Raw genomic sequence first — 18,578 nt, forward strand, 5'->3', positions numbered from 1 at the left:
CTAAACTAGGTATTTTTTGCATAGGTTAAAGGTTAAAAAAWGCCAGAATGGAATGGCACAGTAAACTCCAATAACTACCACACAGGAAGGACAGAAGCAGAACAGATAACTCATGGGGGTAAAGCTCAGTAAAAAAATACTCGTACCCACATCAAGCAGATAAAATGGGCAATGTTATAGGATGCTCATCATCTGTAGAAACCAACCCATAAAATCAGAGAGAGAGAGAGAGAGAGAGGAGAGAGAAGAGAGATGAGGAGAGAGAGAGAGAGAGAGAGAGAGAGAAGAGAGAGGAGAGAGAGAGAGAGAGAGAGAGAGAGAGAGAGAGAGAGAGAGAGAGAGAGAGAGAGAGAGAGAGAGAGAGAGAGAGAGAGAGAGAGAGAGAGAGAGAGAGAGAGAGAGAGAGAGAGAGAGAGAGAGAGAGAGAGAGAGAGAGAGAGAGAGAGAGAGAGAGAGAGAGAGAGAGAGAGAGAGAGAGTGAGAGAACAACAACTGTCATTTGAGTTTCTATTATGATAGTTCATCACACTGTTGCTGTACCGGTCCCTAGGTTTAATTTAAAGAGCAACATTTGGCAGGGGGGGGGGGGGGGGGGGTTGGGTTTTGCTTGGTGTAGCCTAACTGCTGACAACAGCTCACTCATTGGTTCACTGCTGTTTGAAAATCTTACAATATACCAAAATGTTATGTTATTCAGATTCAAACAATATTGTAAATACTGTATAGTTAACAGTGCCAACAAAAAAGCAACACATTAACAATGTCAGTCTTCAAACATGAAAGGCAAATGAGTGTACAGGGTATCATGGAATTTTGCAACACACTTTCCTTTATTTCAAAAATAGCAGGATTTAAAGAATGAAATGTAGTGCACCACCTTATATTCAGAGTGATTTTACATGTAGCAGAAAAACTCCACAGGACAAGGCTGACAGGTAGAAGATAATACTGCCGTTTGCCACGACACTACATCAAACACACTATTCAAGAGCATACACTTCAGAACAGCTCAGATAGTCAGCTTTAGTGGTGGGGGATTAGAGAAGAGATTATAAAAATATGTCAAAGGTGGTAGATAGAAATGAGCTGCTTCCTTTCAAATTCCCTCATAGCCGACAAAACCCCAACAACCATTCTTCCCTTTCCGTCTCTAGTCTGTGGCAGTGTTTCGATGTGAAGAGAGTAAATACTTAATGCTCATTCCAAATCCATGCATGAAATGTATCTCTCACTACAAGCTGCAATAGTGTAAAAACATGAATACAGTACTAACCTCAAAAAACATATGAACATTTCATATACACTGCTCCTGAATGAAAATGTACAAATGCAAACAAACTATCAAAGGAATAAAATATTAATAAAATAACAACTAATGGGTAGGATATTAGTTAACACCCATACAGCTGAGAAAATGATTTCCAAAAATATACAGTCAGAGAGAGCGTACGTGTTAGTCGGTAAGATCCTGCTGTCATTTAGAATTTCATTTCATATCAAATGATGCCAATAGGTATTAGGTTCATGAGTTCCTTCCTATTGTAGAGGTGCAACAGTTGATCATTTGTGAAATTAGATTATTTACACCCAGGACTAGCATAAGCGTAATGCAGTAAAAGGAATTATGTTGCTTAGTCAGTGTCATCTGAGATTTAACACATTCCACAGGGCAAGGTTGGGCAGGCATTTACAAAAGTGTTACAGGTATGGTTAAAGACATACCGCAGATAATAGAAAAGCACTCTTAATTTAAAAGATCTTCGTATATCCTCCTACTCTGACTGCATGTTCCTCCCTCAAAACGGGACGTGGATAAATGCCTGTGGCAAAGTTAAGACAGGAAGGTGGTTTAGTTGCACCTTGAACAGGAAAAGTTTTTTTATCTTCAACTCTCCCGTCTAACTATCCTTTTATAATCCCGAGGATAAAATACTAATGATGTTATGTTCTCCGGTTGACTGACAGTGAGCTTCAGACAAAACAAAGCCAAGTAGAACATAGTAAAACAGCATATTGTATAAAAGCAAGAGACAAAAACAATTTGTGTTAAAGTAACAGGCCTTCTTATACTGCACCCCTACGAACATGAACAAACAACAATTGTTTAAACACTGAGAAACCAATTGACGATGGGAGAATGTGAGAGAAGCAAAGACATKAATGAATTCCTTCAGAAGAACAGAAACATTTCTGAATGGTTGAACACTGACATTTCAAAGAGGGCAGTGACAGTTACACGTTACATGAATGACAACGGAAAAACAGTTTGAGATTTTGAGATGATTCTTGAACCACGTCTGACATATAAACAGTGTGAAGCTGGTTCGTCTTCAGGATTTAAAAAATATATATCTATCTATCTTCATGCTGAAGAGGCTATTCTGCATTTCATTCAACATCAAACCATTCCACCCCAAATCAGTTCACACAATGTGGCAATGTCAGACTTTTACAATACAGTAATGATCACAGATATGATCAGTTAAGTCTATGATGTTAGATGCAGTATTACTTCTGGGAGCAAGCATAGTGACAAATAAAACTCCCCTCACCACCACCCAATCTTTCTCAAGGGAGAGGGTGTAAGGATTTACAAGGGGGGTACAAGGGATATACATGTAGGTCTACACTCTACAGCAAACAAGTTCTTAAGGGACCAAAAACAACTGTCACGTCGCTACAAATGTCTATCCTGGCATGTACCTTGCAGAATTTTCTGGAGCGCTAAATTGTGACGACTGTTTATGGATGCACCCAGGCTGAGGGGATGTGAAGCCTCTGCTTTACATCAGCAGCTGTCATGTTTTCCCTGTGGAGTATGATGGGGGCATCCGGTGAATCAGAGGTAAAAGGTGAGCAACAACCAACTGAGCCTGTGACGCAGCTACACACAAACCAGCATCTGCTGCAATCTACCACTATGTAGAGTATGTACATCCCAATATGTTCAAATAAAGATGTCCTAATCAGCCTTAATTAATGACCTTAGATGATCCTGCAGATGATCCTTGCTGCAGACGGAGAGTGTAAAAGCTAGGCAGCAGTGTCTCTGAGCTAGCTGTGTTTGGTTACATTACCTCTACTTCCCATTTATTCTTCATGTAGCAGCAATGCAGTGTCAGAGTTCTTACACTTCTTATCCCAAGCAGAATCCTAGCCCCTAACCCTCCTACATTTGTAAGATTACATTTGTTAGCTTTGCAACTTCTGGGCCCGATTATCTAAYTTCTTATCAAATTTCCCAAAGTACAGTAAACATTCAGCCAGTTCAGCCAACCTCCATGTTAATAATGAATCAGTTTATCAATTACTACAAGCAGACGGTTGGCAGTGAACGCCTCTTAAATTTCCATCTTCTTCTGCATGATTACATGTTAAAGGAAAACTGGGTTGCGTTCATTAGGGCAAGCATTGGAAAATGTGCRTTTCCAGGTAGTCCCACACTGTTTCGGTCTGTTTTGATGGTGCCTAATGGACATGACCCTGTTGGTAAAGCCCTCCTAAGTAGTTTAGAGTGTAGTTATCCAAGTGGCCTCAGGACTCCTGTGGTTGAGCCATACATTGACTTACGTTGTGGCGCTAGTAAAACGACTTGACCTACAGGACGCGTTGCCGTATCTAAACCACTGCATCGCCTTTTGATCTGATTCCCTCCCTCACCTTCCACCCCCTCTGTGACAGACTGAAGCAGGGGATGTGCTTTGAAAACTACAACAGCAGTAGCATCGAGACTAGAGGTATAGATAGATACATCATCACTTAGTCTAGCAGGAATGTCAGTGGAAATGTGTACTGCGAAGAGTTTCTCTCCCCCCTGCCGTTCTGACATGTAAAAAGAAAGAGAGAGAGGGAGAGGAGAGAGCGAGAGAGAAGGAGATAGAGAAAGAGAGGGATTGTTTTTTAAAGAGTTCAGGTGTGTCAGAGGAGACACTGCAGAGAAACTCTTCAGACGATCAATGCTGTAGTAGACGTTTGAAGGCAGCTATCCATCCAGCAGTTCTGTTCTCTCTCTCCTCTCAAATCTCACGCTGCCGCCACTGCAGTAGAAGCTCTATCAGTCTGATCTAATGCTGCAGTCACTAGTCTCAGCCCTCAGAGAGAGAGAGAGCACCAGATATCTCTACGTGCCAGTCCTGACGGGCCCGTATTAAACACATTCATTTTGTAACAGTCTATTTATTTTATTTCAGAATGGAAGTACTGGTGGTTATAGACTATCTTAAGCTGAATCTAGCTATATTAAGATGAATGCACTAATTGTAATTCACTCTGGATAAGTGTCTGCTAAATGACTAAACTTTGAAATAAATGTAAGATGGGTGGAAGTTGAAAAGAGAACAACACTGGTATGTTTCTTTGTGTGTTGAGTGGTGAGATGGTTMTCTAGGTGATTTGGTTGAAATTACTATTGATTTCAAGATTTGTAATTCCTATCACAGAAAATTCCTGACGTTCCAAGAACCTGTCTGAATCCAGAGCACCTTGCACTAAGGACTCCTGGCATTATAACCCTGATCCTAACCCCTGACCTCTGACCATCCACAGCCTCTAAACACATCTCATCCATTTTACAGCTCTGACAAGAGATAAGACTTAGCATATCAAACACTCCATTCCATATGAGCATAAAGAACACATTTAGGGAAAAAATCATGTTGTCTTGGGAAAAAAAACATTGTTGTCTGACATTTTCAATAACAAAAAGTTCCAGGGAGTAGAAAACTAGCATGCTATGTGGAGCCTTTCATCATTTACAAGGGAAAGTTAACATAAATAATCAACACGACAAAATCCATGAAAGCCAGGAGGGAACTACAATATCGGTTTTCTTGTCTTCTCTTCTTTGCCTTGCAGGGGGATGTGAGTATTAGTAAAGCGTTTGTCGTTTCAGAAAATCCGTACTTCCCACAAAACTGTTAGTACAAGCACCCCAAAAATAGAAATGTACTTCTGAAGAGGAGAGCGATAACCTAAGGGTTCCTTGCCAAAAGTACATTTGTCCTTTTATCTTCCAGTCCCATTTTTCTTTGGCAAATGAATGGTGGAGTGGACAGAGCAGAGGAGGAGGGTGACACAGCTGCAGTCTGTACAGGGTTCCTGGGAAGAATGGGGAGGCTTAGTGATGCAGTGGGTAAGGGGGGGATAGGGGGTCATCCAGAGTCTTTCCCATCAGGCAGCGTATGTGGCTCCTTTCACTGTGTGCCGTCTGTCACCCGCTAAGCATCGTACTTCTTCCCCGTTCTATGGATTTGGTGGAACAGTGTCATGGAGAACGCCATGCCGAGGAGCTGCAGAGGAGAGGGAGAACACAGTGAATTTTAAGTCTAAATAGGTTTTATTATTKTTATTGACACAGTGAATGGTACAGTGCAGCCAGCTCTGAGTGATGTGTATACAGATGTAAGATCTTAATTTGAGCCAGTTTGCTACAGCAGGAAAAAATCCTGCAGCCACAGGTAATGTGAATTATTATGTGGATTATAATTAATGGACATTTTTGTCAGACATTAAATATCTGGTATAAAAATATCTATTGTCTGTGTCAAATCAAATCAAATTGTATTAGTCATGTGCCGAATACAACAGCGAAATGGTTACTTACGAGCCCCTAACCAACAGTGCAGTTAAAAAAAAATGGATAAGAATAAGAGATAAAAGTAACAAGTAATTAAAGAGCAGCAGTAAAATAACAATAGCGAGACTATATACAGGGGTGTACCAGTATAGAGACAATGTGCGGGGGCACCGGTTAGTTTAGGTAATATGTACATGTAGGTAGAGTTATTAAAGTGACTATGTATTGATGACAACATAGAGTATCAGTGGTGTAAATAGGGGGGGAGCAATGCAAATAGTCTGGGTAGGCATTTGGCTAGATGTTCAGGAGTCTTATGGCTTGGGGGTAGAAGCTGTTTAGAAGCCTCTTGGACCTAGACTTGGCGCTCCGGTACCGCTTGCTGTGCGGTAGCAGAGAGAACAGCCTATGACTAGGGTGGCTCGAGTCTTTGACAATTTTTAGGGTCTTCCTCTGACACCGCCTGGTATGGAGGTCCTGGATTGCAGGAAGCTTGGCCCTTGTGATGTACTTGGCCGTTTGCACTACCCTCTGTAGTGCCTTGCAGTCGGAGGCCGAGCAGTTGCCATACCAAGCAGCGATGCAACCAGTCAGGATGCTCTCGATGGTGCAGCTGTAGAACCTTTTCAGGACCTGAGGACCCATGCCAAATCTTTTCAGTCTCCTGAGGAGGAATAGGTTTTGTCGTGCCCTCTTCACAACTGTCTTGGTGTGCTTGGACCATGTTGGGGCGGCAGGTAGCCTAGTGGTTAGAGCGTTGAACTGAAAGGTTGCAAGATCAAATCCCTGAGCTGACAAGGTAAAAATCTGTCATTCTGCCCCTGAACAAGGCAATTAACCCGCTGTTCCTAGGCTGTCATTGAAAATAAGAATTTGTTCTTTAACTGACTTGCCTAGTTAAAAATGTTTTTGTTTGTTTGTTGGTGATGTGGACACCAAGGAACTTGAAGCTTTCAACCTGCTCCACTGCAGCCCCGTCGATGAGAATGGGGCATGCTCGGCCCTCTTTTTCCTGTAGTCCACTTATATACAGTGGGGAGAACAAGTATTTGATACACTGCCGATTTTGCAGGTTTTCCTACTTACAAAGCATGTAGAGGTCTGTAATTTTTATCATAGGTACACTTCATCTATGAGAGACGGAATCTAAAACAAAAATCCAGAAAATCACATTGTATGATTTTTAAGTAATTAATTTGCATTTTATTGCATGACATAAGTATTTGATACATCAGAAAAGCAAGGAAGTACTTAATATCTTGGTACTACGCATAACCTTTACGATTTAGAAAGATGACAATATACGAGAGATTCAGTAACGGATAATCCTGTTACCTACATAGAAAGATCTGTGACCTAGGTTTGCCCACTGCAGCAGAGGATTTGGCCCAACTCCATCCCTACAGATCTTCTCAGACCTTCTTCAGGATATTACGGAAGGCTGTCTGAGCTAGAAGATACCAAGACAATACGGACTATTCAGCTCCCTCGCCAAAGATTTTTATTGGGTTCAGGTCTGGAGACCTGGCTAGGCCTCCAGGACCTTGAGATGCTTGCTTCGGAGCACCTCCTTAAGTCCCATGGCATGTGTGTGCTTCGTTCGTTGTTCAATGCGGAAAGACCCAGCACGGACACCATCTTCAATGACTCTTACTGAGGGAAGGAGGGTTGTTGCCAGGATTTCGCGATACCATGGCCCCATTCCCAATCCTCCCTCAATTACGGTTGCAGTTCGTCCTTCTCTTTGCAGAAAGATCCCCAGAAGAAATGATGTTATCCACCTCCAATGCTTCACGCTTAGGGAGATGGTGTTCCTTGAAGGTTTTACTCATACTCTTCTTCTTCCAAACACGAGCGAGTGGAGTTGAGAACAAAAACGGCTCTATTTTTTGTCTCATCAGACGCACAGACCTTCTCCATTCCTCCTCTGGATTCATCCAAGAATGTAAATGGCAAACATTCAGACAGGAGGCACCTGGACATGCTGGATTAAGCAGGGGGACTTCCGTGCGCGTGCAAGAGATTTTAATTCCATGACGGGCGTAGCATGTGTTACTAATGGTTTTCTCTATAGCGACTGTCAGGTCCAGCTCTCTTCAGGTCTTGACAGGTCCTGCGTGTAGTTCTGGGCTGATCCCTCACCTTCCTCATGATCATTAGATGCCCCACGAGGTGAAACTTGCATGGAGCCCCAGACCAGAGGGTTGGATTTGACCGTATCTTGGAACTTCTTCAGTTATTTAATATTGCGCCAACAGTTGTTTCCTTCTACCAAGCTTTGCTTGCCTATTGTTCCTGTAGCCATCCCAGCCTTGTGCAGGGTCCTACAATTTTAATCGCCTGATGTCCTTTACACAGCTCCTCTTGTCTTGGCCATTGTGGAGAGGGTTGGAATCTGTGATTTGAGTGTGTGGACAGGTGGTACTTTCATACAGGTAACGGAATGTTCAAACAGGTGCAGTTAATACATGGTAAAGAGTGGGGAGAACAGGAGGCTTCTTTAAAGAAAAACTAACAGATTGTCTGTGGAGAGCGGTAAGAATTCATTACTGGTTGGTAGGTGATCAAATACTTATGTCATGCAATAAAATGCAAATTAATTATTTAAAAATCATACAATGTGATTTTCTGGATTTTTGATTTTAGATTCCGTCTCTCACAGTTGAAGTGTACCTATGATAAAAATTACAGACCTCTACATGCTTTGTAAGTAGGAAAACCTGCAAAATCGGCAGTGTATCAAATACTTGTTCTCCCCACTGTAAGTATTTTCAAATACACAGTCAAAAACAAGTACTTTTATTTGAGTATTTGAATCGTTAATTGTAAAAAAATAAAAATAAATACTTGATCAAATTATATTAAGAGGATTTTCAAATAATTCTTTAAAAATACTATTTTCAAATACCTGGGTAAACGCATGCAAGTGTATTTGAGTCAGTGTATTCACATTTTTTTAATACTTCCCAAACTTCGAACGTTTGTGATATTTGAAATCGTATTTGAACCCAGGTCAGATTTTTGTAGTGGTTGATACATTTTTTGTAAGGTAAAATCAAGTGAAATTTCTAATGGGAAATTACAAACTTCAGAAGCCTTTTTAAACCTCAAATACTCTACAAGTTGCAGAAAGTTCTCCTGCAACAGGGTGATAAAATTAAGATCCTACATCTGTACTCTGCTACACTAGTGTTGTGTTACCTCTCTCTCGTTCTCTCTCTCTCCACACACAACAAGCTTCCTCTGTATCTCACTGAAGGAATAACGTGAGATAAGTGAGCGCATTATGTCAATGAGGCAAATTTTGCCGCACCTGAAAAAAATGGTATTCTCTTTGAAGTTTTCCATTATGAAATAGCCTGTGATACGCACGACTACTTTCACATCAAACAAAGTCGGAAGGCTGATCCTAAATTCTTTATCTGAAGCAGTAAGGAAGGGGGTGAGTGGTACTCTTTATTTTAGAACAGACCTGGGTTCAAATACTATTTAAAATCTTTTAAAAACTTTCAGCGTTTGCTTTAGCCTGCCTGGAGTGCCATATGGATGGGGTTTACAGTTTTGACACTGAAACCGGGTCTGTTACAGAAGCAGACTGCTCTTACTGCAGCCAGAAGTTACCTTGAGTGTATGATCACAGTTATTTTACCAGTCTCCGGAGCAAGGCTAAGCACACATCACAGATCACACCCCAAACCATACACTGTCACACACAGACCCACACCCTTGTTGTGTGTATGTACTGACATGTATGTGTAACTGATAGATGCACACACACACACACACTATATGTTCATGTTTTTAAATGTATGTCAATTGTAAAGTCTTGTCTGTAATGTATTTTTCGTTATGTGTYGGACCCCTGGCATACAGGTGTACTGTACTGTCTCACTAATAGGCTGTGGGATGTTATCTAGGTGGTGGGGTCAGGTCAAAGGTCAAAGCCCTGCAGAGGAAAGAGGAAGGGTCTATTGCCCTTCTGCTGCTGCATGCTCAGCCTACTATATACTGTATGCATTAGAGGAGATCCAGATCCCCATTCTCTCTCTCCATCTCTCCCATTCTCTTTCCTGCTCTCTTTCTCTCCCTCCCTCTCAAACACCCTATGCAAATAGTAGGTGTGTTTGGGATTTGTGTGTGTGCAGACAGAAGCATACCATCCCTGTGGTACAGTCTAAAATCATGGTGACTACACTAGTCTACATGAAAGAGATTGGGCTCTGCTGCCTCATAGACAGGTAGGGAAGACAGGAAGGGTAGACAAGGAGACAGACATGTAGGGCACACAGAGAATCACACAATAACAGAAGATAGTCAGACAAAAAGGAAAGTGAGTCAGACTTCTGAGTCAGGTACTTTAGGTTAGTCGGAGAGACAGACCACAAGGACAGAGAAAGAGACAGGTACTTTAGGTTAGTCAGAGAGACAGACAGGTACTTTAGGTTAGCCAGAGAGACAGACGGATACTTTAGGTTAGCTAGAAAGACAGACAGGTACTTTAGGTTAGCCAGAGAGACAGGCAGGTACTTTAGGTTAGTCAGAGAGACAGACAGGTACTTTAGGTTAGTCAGAGAGACAGACCACTAATACAGAGAGAGAGACAGGTACTTTAGGTTAACCACAGAGACAGACAGGTACTTTAGGTTAGTCAGAGAGCGGACCACAAGGACAGAGAGAAAGACATGTACTTTAGGGTAGATAGACAAGAAGGACAGACATGAGGAACATAGAGATGCAGCAGTATGCTGAGATCTCTTTATCAGGTCTCATATCACTTTCTGGTGTCTGGCTCTGGTTACAGCTCCAGCGTTCGGCACAGCGCCAGGGGGATTTCATTCCCTCAGACATGACCATATTTCAGTATGGCAGAATGTGTGTGTGCTACTACACCCACTGAGCATGGACCTTATTACGGGGCTGTCTCTCACAGGGAGGGTGAGAGAGGAGTCACACACACAGGCTCCATGGAGAGCTTGCTGCTTACCTGCACTACCAAGATGCACATGCCAATGGTTCCCATGAGATGCTTATTGTCATCGAGCCACTCCTCCACCTTCTCATAGCAGCCCTAGGGGACAGAAGGACAACAATAGAAGAGTGAGTGGACACTAGCACCTGACAGAGAGAGAGTAAGAAAGAAGAGAGATAGAAGAGAGAAGGATACAGGGCGATGCAGAAGATACAGAGGAATAATGGTCTGCCGAAAATGCCAATTGTCAAGCAATTTAACACGATCAATTTTGAATGTGGGAAGACATGAAATATTTCAGACAAACAAGGGTATTCAGAAAAGAACACAGATTCAGTTAAATCACTGTAGCTATCATCTCTGGTTCATGCATACGGTTAGATGTTATCGCGAGTTCATTCGCAGGTCACAACTACTATCTCCATCTGGCGGGGGAGTTTGTTACAGTTTCAGCTGTTACAGTGTGTCCTGTCTATACTGAAACATACATGACTATCTGGCCATCCCCGCTGGGCAGGATTACATGGCAGATATTAGAACTGAAATCCCTGATGTTTTGTATTGTAAAATCAAACTGCTTTAAGCATAATGAAAGCAACATTTTACATGGTGACCAAAAATGCAGACCATTTAAAATCTTAATGATATTCAAAACAATTGAATCCTTATCTCAACACACTTGCAAATTAACTAGTTTAGTAATATAATAATAACAATAATAATAGTATAAATAATAATATAATAACATATGTCATTTAGCTTTTATCCATTTAAAAAATATAGATAATTTTTTTCTGAGCAGAAAAGTGCTCTTTATTTTCCCAGGCTTGTGACATTGGCAAATACATTGGATTGTTGCATATTACCTACAGATGTAGGATCTTAATTTGAGCCAGTTTGCTACAGCAGGAAAAAAATCCTGCAGCCACAAGATATTAATTATTTTCTGGATTACAATTAATGGATAAGGGAAAATCAAGTCTGACATTTCAAAGGGAAAATTACAAACTTCAGAAGTCTTGTTAAACAAGTTTAAAATCGTGTGACTGTCAAATCTTGTGACTGTGACTGCCCAGTGCCCACCCAGTGCCCAGTTTGCCCACTCACCCTTGTCCAAAACATGTTGGTGGAGTTCCGTCCGCATTCTTGGTAGTGCTCCTGGCAGCAGCGGTCGGGCACCATTTTCTCCTTGAGGGCCTCATGCCAATCTGTGTACCCTACCACCCCACAACACTTCCACTGCATCACACACACACACACACACACACACACACACACACACACACACACACACACACACACACACACACACACACACACACACACACACACACACACACACACACACACACACACACACACACACACACACACACACACACACACACACACACACACACACACATACACACACACACACACAGGGAGAGAAAAGGAGAAGTTAGTGCTACCTGTCTGTGAGTCCTTAAACCAACTCTGATAAATACCACAGTAAGTAGTCTACTGTAATGATTTATGCTCCCTGTACAATGCAGTCCCTATATAGCTTCAAGGAGCCCATAGCATATTTGAAGAAACAATATGGACTTTCCATACTGGATGTTCCGTTAATAATACATATTTAAACATTCATGGCAAATAAGGCTTCGCTATACAGTAAATGCATTTTTGCACTATCCTGAGGTGAACTTGAGTCCACATGAAAGTTAGTGTGCAGTCATGATGATCCCAGAGTGTTCAGTGTGTTCACATACTACAAACCTCTGCTTGGATGATGTTCCATGCATTCCTAAGGCCTACGTTGTTGTCTGTGTTGTACAGAGACAAGCCATCCTTCAGGTCCTGCTTGGCATTCTCACTGACCTGAGGACAGATCACAGACAACACAGAAATCTTGAATACAACAATACTTGCTTGGCATTCTCGCTGACCTGAGGACAGATAACATAACCCTGGGTTAGATAGACAGCTTCAGGTGAGCTAGAAATCCGGAAGAAACATTGAATTATACTGTATATCTATTTGACTTTGACTGACGTCACTCGAATCCCTCCACTGAGCTTACATTTAAATATGACTTATGCATTGCTATAGCATTTTCCTCTCGACTGGATCTTAACAATACAACCAGTGCTCATGCCATATCTGGTGGAGATACATATTTCAATGCTTGGCTGTTCCACAGCAGCCCTGTATACCTAGAGGGCTGGGAAACTGCGATGGAATATTGTAGACGGAGAACGGAGATGAGAGTCATTATATTGGGAAATTACACTGTGGAGTGGTTGCTGATTATTTCACAAGGAAGGAAGGCTGGGGAAAGCAATTTGTATCATATTGAAATCTTAAAACGGAAGCACTGTGTCTGTAGAAGTACAAGATTTCCCCCCATTGAAGTGAATGGCACAATAACTGTGCCAATGCGGTCAGTGGAAGATACAAGGATATGCAGTGTGTCTGTCATCTCTAATCTACACTCTGAGATGAAGCACAAACAGACTGACTGAGGAAAAGTTGAACAATGTTTACATTTACATTTCAGTCATTTAGCAGACGGTCTTATCAAGAGCGACTTACAGTTAAGTGTATTCATCTTAAGATAGCTGTGTGAGACAACAACATTGTTACTAAAGACTGGCTCGTTGTTTGGCAAAATGTGAAAATTAATATGAAAGGACCGGACATCAAAGTACAATTCTGTCTGGACAGGAACTGAGCAGCCAGAGAATAACCACAATCGATTCTTGCTGAGGACATTCAAATATAAGATGACCCTTTGAAAGACCAGTAGTCCCCTTCTATTCAGTGTCACAATCAGTGAGCCACAGCAAAACATTTGAACTCATTTGAATTATCTTGAGTGGTGCATACTGATTCATAATCGGTGTGAAAAAAATACAACAAGTGTAAATAAATGATTTGCTGAATTAATCATAAGAGAGGAATTTGTTTCTTCAGAGTAATTATAATTTCACAAAGAATAAAAAAGTATCATTAATCATGCATAACCCACTTAAATTCTCCCAAATCTTTGAAATAAGATTACTATAATTTCAAATCATCCTTTTTCTCCCTCTCTCTGCCAAAGTGGAGCAGTGTGTGCGTAATGTACCTCATCAGTCGGGAGGAATCATCATATCTGTCTCTCTGTGCAGGGAAATGATGGAGAGCACTATCATCCATCTCTCCCTCTCTCAGCCCCATGTCTCCATCTCTCCACTATCATCCAGCTCTCCCCTCTCAGCCCCATGTCTCCATCTCCCACATTCATCCACTCTCCCTCTCTCAGCCCCATTCTCCACTCTCCACTATCATCACACTCACCTCTCTCAGCCCCATGTCTCATCTCTCCACTACATCCAGCTCTCCCTCTCTCACCCCATGTCTCCATCTCTCACTATCATCCAACTCTCCCTCTCTCAGCCCCATGTCTCCATCTCTCCACTATCATCCAGCTCTCCCTCTCTCAGCCCCATGTCTCCATCTCTCCACTATCACCACTCTCCCTCTCTCAGCCCATTCTCATCTCTCCACTATCATCATCTCCCCTCTCTCAGCCCATGTCTCCATCTCTCCACACATCCATCTCTCCCTCTCTCAGGCCCCATTTCTCCATCTCTCCACTACATCCACTCTCTCCTCTCTCAGCCCCATGTCTCCACTCTCCACTATCATCCAGCTCTCCCTCTCTCAGCCCCATGTCTCCATCTCTCCACTATCATCCACTCTCCCTCTCTCAGCCCCATGTCTCCATCTCTCCACTATCATCCATCTCTCCCTCTCTCAGCCCATCTCCATCCTCCACTCTTCCAACTTCCTAGCCCCATGTCCCAATCTCTCCTTATCCATCCATCTCTCCTCTCTCAGCCCCATGTCTCATCTCTCCACTATCATCCAGCTCTCCCTCTCTCAGCCCCATGTCTCCATCTCTCCACTATCATCCATCTCTCCCTCTCTCAGCCCCATGTCTCCATCTCTCCACTGAGTCTCTCTCTACTCTCTCCCTCCTTCCTACCTCTCTCCTCTCTCTTGCTCATTACTGCTCCCCACAGCCACACAATCACAGGAGAGAACAGGGGACCAGTCATCATTGAGCCCAAAAGCACCTTCTTCGAACCTGGCTTGAAATGCAACATAATGATCAAGTGTATACCACAGTTAGCGAGGCATACTAATGACTGCAAAACAAACGACAGGCTTGATCTCTCACTACTTTGATAAATGTTTTTCTCTACACAGCAGAAATACATGCAAACACATTGTGTGAGTTCTGATAAAACGCTTGACTCAAGTCTATCCTGATGGTGAAGTTGTTCCCTGATAGCAAAACTATGCCGTTCCTAGAGAAAACTACCACTCATCACTCATGATGAGATTAACTTTCCTCAGCACCTGTCAAAATGCATCAACAGAATACCTAAAGGAGACATATTGACAGAGTGTAAAATGTGTCTCATTATGGAGCACACTGTACTGGCTTCCTCTGGGCTGCAGATCCACCTGCATCAGCAGAATAGGATGGGAGCGAGAGAGGCCATCCATCATGTCCAAGCAAGCCGGGGGGCTGCGGGCTGCAGGCTGGAGCCATGGCCAGGTGGATGGGATGGACAGTGAGAGGGAGTAAGAGGGAAAGGCCATTACACTACTGTAAGTGAATAGATAAGGAGCCAGCTTCCCACCGGTCACTGTGTGTCTCCGGTGTCGGAGACAGACACACTGTAACACAGAGGTGGGTTGTGCTGTTTGGTGTCAATGTGTCCTGCCCTGGCTGCAGGGGGCAAGTGGCTCTGAGATCACTGTAAAGTGTTTCAGAGCAGACAGCCAGTGTGAGAGAGAGGAACACTGCCGCCCCCTGCCTGCTAATGACCTACAGACCTGGGGGATGCCTGGCTCCTCTGGCTCCTTTGTCATGGAAGACAATGGCCGTGTCGGAAATCTCTCTTGCCTACTACTTACTAAAACTATATATTGTGTACTTATCATACTATTTGTCTTACTTTTTAACTCTATATTGTTGTGAAAGGGTTCGTAAGTAAGCATTTCACTGTAAAGTCTACACTTGTGGTATTCGGCCATGTGACAAATAAAATGTTCTAAAATGTTATTCTCTTCCTCAATAGTGTGCAGCGAATTCTACCAGATGAAAAGCCTAAATGAGTATGACATCCTGTCATTTAAGCATTCCCATTTTCCTACATTTCACATACCATGAAAGGTAAAATTTTCCACATACCCAAGCAGTCTACTACTTAGACCGTAAGTACAGGCATTTGGACACGGACCATGATTTTCCTCTGTCATGGAAGACAATTGCTTTCTCTCTCTGGGTGTCACGCCCTGACCTTAGAGAGCCTTTTCATTACTCTATTTGGTTAGGTCGGGGTGTGATTTGGGTGGGCATTCTAGTTTTTCTATTTCTTTGTTGGCCGGGTATGGTTCCCAATCAGAGGCAGCTGTCTATCGTTGTCTCTGATTGGGGATCATACTTAGASAGCCTTTTTYCCACCTTTAGTTTGTGGGATCTTGWTTTTGTGTAGTGCCTGTGAGCACTCCAGTCGTTACGTCTCGTTTGCTGTTTATTGTTTTTGTTGGTGAGTTTCATGAAAATAAACATGTGGAACTCTATGCACGCTGCGCCTTGGTCCAATCCATCTCTAAACGAACATGACACTGGGGCTTGGGTCACTTGGCCAGGTGAATGCAAAGAGAATAGCTTTTTAGTATCAAAGCTTTTTAAAGTAAAATATCCCGTTTGAAAATATAAATTTTTTGAGTACATTGTTCATTGTTTTGTTCACCTTTAGAAGTTACATGCTATGCTTTTATTATTTGTGGTGCAGGGAATTACAGCTCCAGAGATTACTACTTTGTAGAAAAGATAGCTCCCACACACATCACCTCTGCTACCACTGTTAATTGTGTTGACGTTTCAAGGTCAGAAATGGATTAGAATTGAACATGAGAATTAGATGACATAGGTAGCTAACCTGGACAAATAAGGGTTACATTCAGGTAAAAATAGGTAAGAAAACCGCTAAAGGCTGTGTGAGTCACCACACATCTTACAGCTTACATTGTGGTGCCTTAATGCTCACTGAGGGAGAACTATATTGTTGATCAAAGAGAAAATATTTCTTAGACCTCCACACTTTCAAATCCCCACGGTCAAATCCCCACGGTCAAATCCTAGCATAATCCTCCTGGCCTGCTCCCGTTGGATTTGTTCTATCCACAGTTCTGAACACTGAACACTCCGCTACCTGGCCAGGGCTGCTACTGAGCACACTTGGGTTCAGATACTACTCACAATCTTTCAAATCATTTTAGCGTTTGCTCTAGCCTGCCATTAATTGCCAGATGGTCAGGTTTTGCACTTTTGCTAATATTCTATTGGTTCCATTGAGACAGGCAAGTTCAATCAAGCCCAGCTATAGTATTTGAAATTATTTCAAATAGTATTTGAACCGAGGTCTGCTATTGAGACCSAGCCACACCACCTGGGACACTCTACGATACAGACAGACACGCACAGGTGTCAATGCTAAGAGCTGGCACAAMAACACTCAGCCAGGCTGGGTACCACATGGTATCAGTCACATGGTTTGGAATGGGACAGAGCACCCCACCCAGTGTCCCTTGCCAGTGCTCACGTACATACTGTACATGAGACACTTAGCCAGATTGGGTTCTACTGTATGTTTGGAACCTGTCCCAGTGCCCCACCCAGTGTCCCTCGCCAGTCCTCACATACAGTAAGATACTCTGGGGGTCATCCCATGTCTGTCACATGGTTTGGAACTGGTCCCAGAGCCCCGCCCTACCTATGCGCCTCCCTCACCAGTCCACATACACAGATCTCCTCCTCTGACCACTAACGGCTTGTTCACTGTCCCTCTAACAGAGAGAAACAACAACAAAAACAGCATGGCAAAGCCAAGAAGCCAAAAGAGCCCAACAACACAAGTTCATTAATAGAGCTACTCTAATCTCCCTCTATAGACTGTAGATTGATTAAGGTCAGCGCTGACTGCAGGGGGTCATGGCTGTGGACCGATAGACAGGGCAAGAGAGTGTAATTGAATGGTGGATGGTGGATAAATAATGTATGGGTGGGGATTTATAGTACAGTACTACTTTAATTCTCCCCATTTGTCCAGCATTGTGAGATGCCAGAGGGGCTCACAACCCCATACACATTAAAATGCTGTTGCGGTCTTCTAGCAGGGGCAAGCAGGAGCAGCCAAACCTCCAACCACTCCTGAACCCCTCTAGGGCCCGGCCATCGCCCCGTCCTCCATCCTCCCTTTCCCCAAATCAAATCAAATGTTATTTGTCACAYGCTTCGTAAACAACAGCTGTAGACAGTGAAATGAAATGCTTACTTACAGGTCCTTTTCCAACAATGCAGMGTTCAAGATACAAGTAGAATAAAACAGAAATAGCGACACAAGGAATGAATAATGCATAACAATAAGGAGTAAAAATAACACGGCTATATACAGGGAGGAACAGTGCTGAATCCATGTGCAGGGGTACTGGTAATTGAGGTAGCTATGTACATATAGGTAAGGGTAAAGTGATTAGGCAACAGGAAAGATAATAGACAGTAACAGCAGCCTATGTAGTGAGTGTGAAAGAGTGAGTGAGTGAGTGAGTGAGTGAGTGAGTGAGTGAGTGAGTGAGTGAGTGAGTGAGTGAGTGAGTGTGTAGCGTCAGTATGCATTAGGGATGCAACAGTACGTTGTCGAACCTTTCGGTACGCCCCCTACGGTTCAATATGCACACGTGACCCGCGGAATTACGATATGCCTGTCATTTTCCTATAATTTCCTAAATTTGCTTATTGTGCTGCAGACTACACGCACGTTGTACATTCAGATCCACAGAACCAAACGCGCAGCTTGTGAACAGGCAAGGCAGGCAACTGCTTGGGGCCCCAGGCCATTAGGGGGCTCCTGAGGGCTGACAAACTTTACTCCACAGCAATGTCTCAGAATGTAGCAACTGCAGTGACCGCAAACCGCTCCCCCTTAA

The 18,578-nt window shown here is 42.9% G+C and overlaps 1 protein-coding gene across 2 annotated transcripts in view; it reads right to left on the reverse strand.

Moving 5' to 3' along the window:
• Nucleotides 1-808: 808 nt before the first annotated feature.
• Nucleotides 809-18,578, reverse strand: part of LOC111962603 (tetraspanin-9) — a 228,483-nt gene continuing 210,713 nt past the window's right edge. For both annotated transcript variants that reach the window (XM_023985813.2, XM_023985812.1), the window contains 4 exons: nucleotides 12,306-12,407; nucleotides 11,652-11,783; nucleotides 10,560-10,643; nucleotides 809-5,288 (listed from right to left, as the gene is read on the reverse strand). In XM_023985813.2, the coding sequence (XP_023841581.1) occupies nucleotides 5,217-5,288; nucleotides 10,560-10,643; nucleotides 11,652-11,783; nucleotides 12,306-12,407 (390 nt within the window). In that variant the 3' untranslated portion in view covers nucleotides 809-5,216. The remainder of the gene's footprint in view (nucleotides 5,289-10,559; nucleotides 10,644-11,651; nucleotides 11,784-12,305; nucleotides 12,408-18,578) is intronic.

Source organism: Salvelinus sp. IW2-2015, linkage group LG4q.1:29 (assembly GCF_002910315.2).
Source record: "Salvelinus sp. IW2-2015 linkage group LG4q.1:29, ASM291031v2, whole genome shotgun sequence".
In the NCBI taxonomy this organism is placed as follows: Eukaryota; Metazoa; Chordata; class Actinopteri; order Salmoniformes; family Salmonidae; genus Salvelinus; species Salvelinus sp. IW2-2015.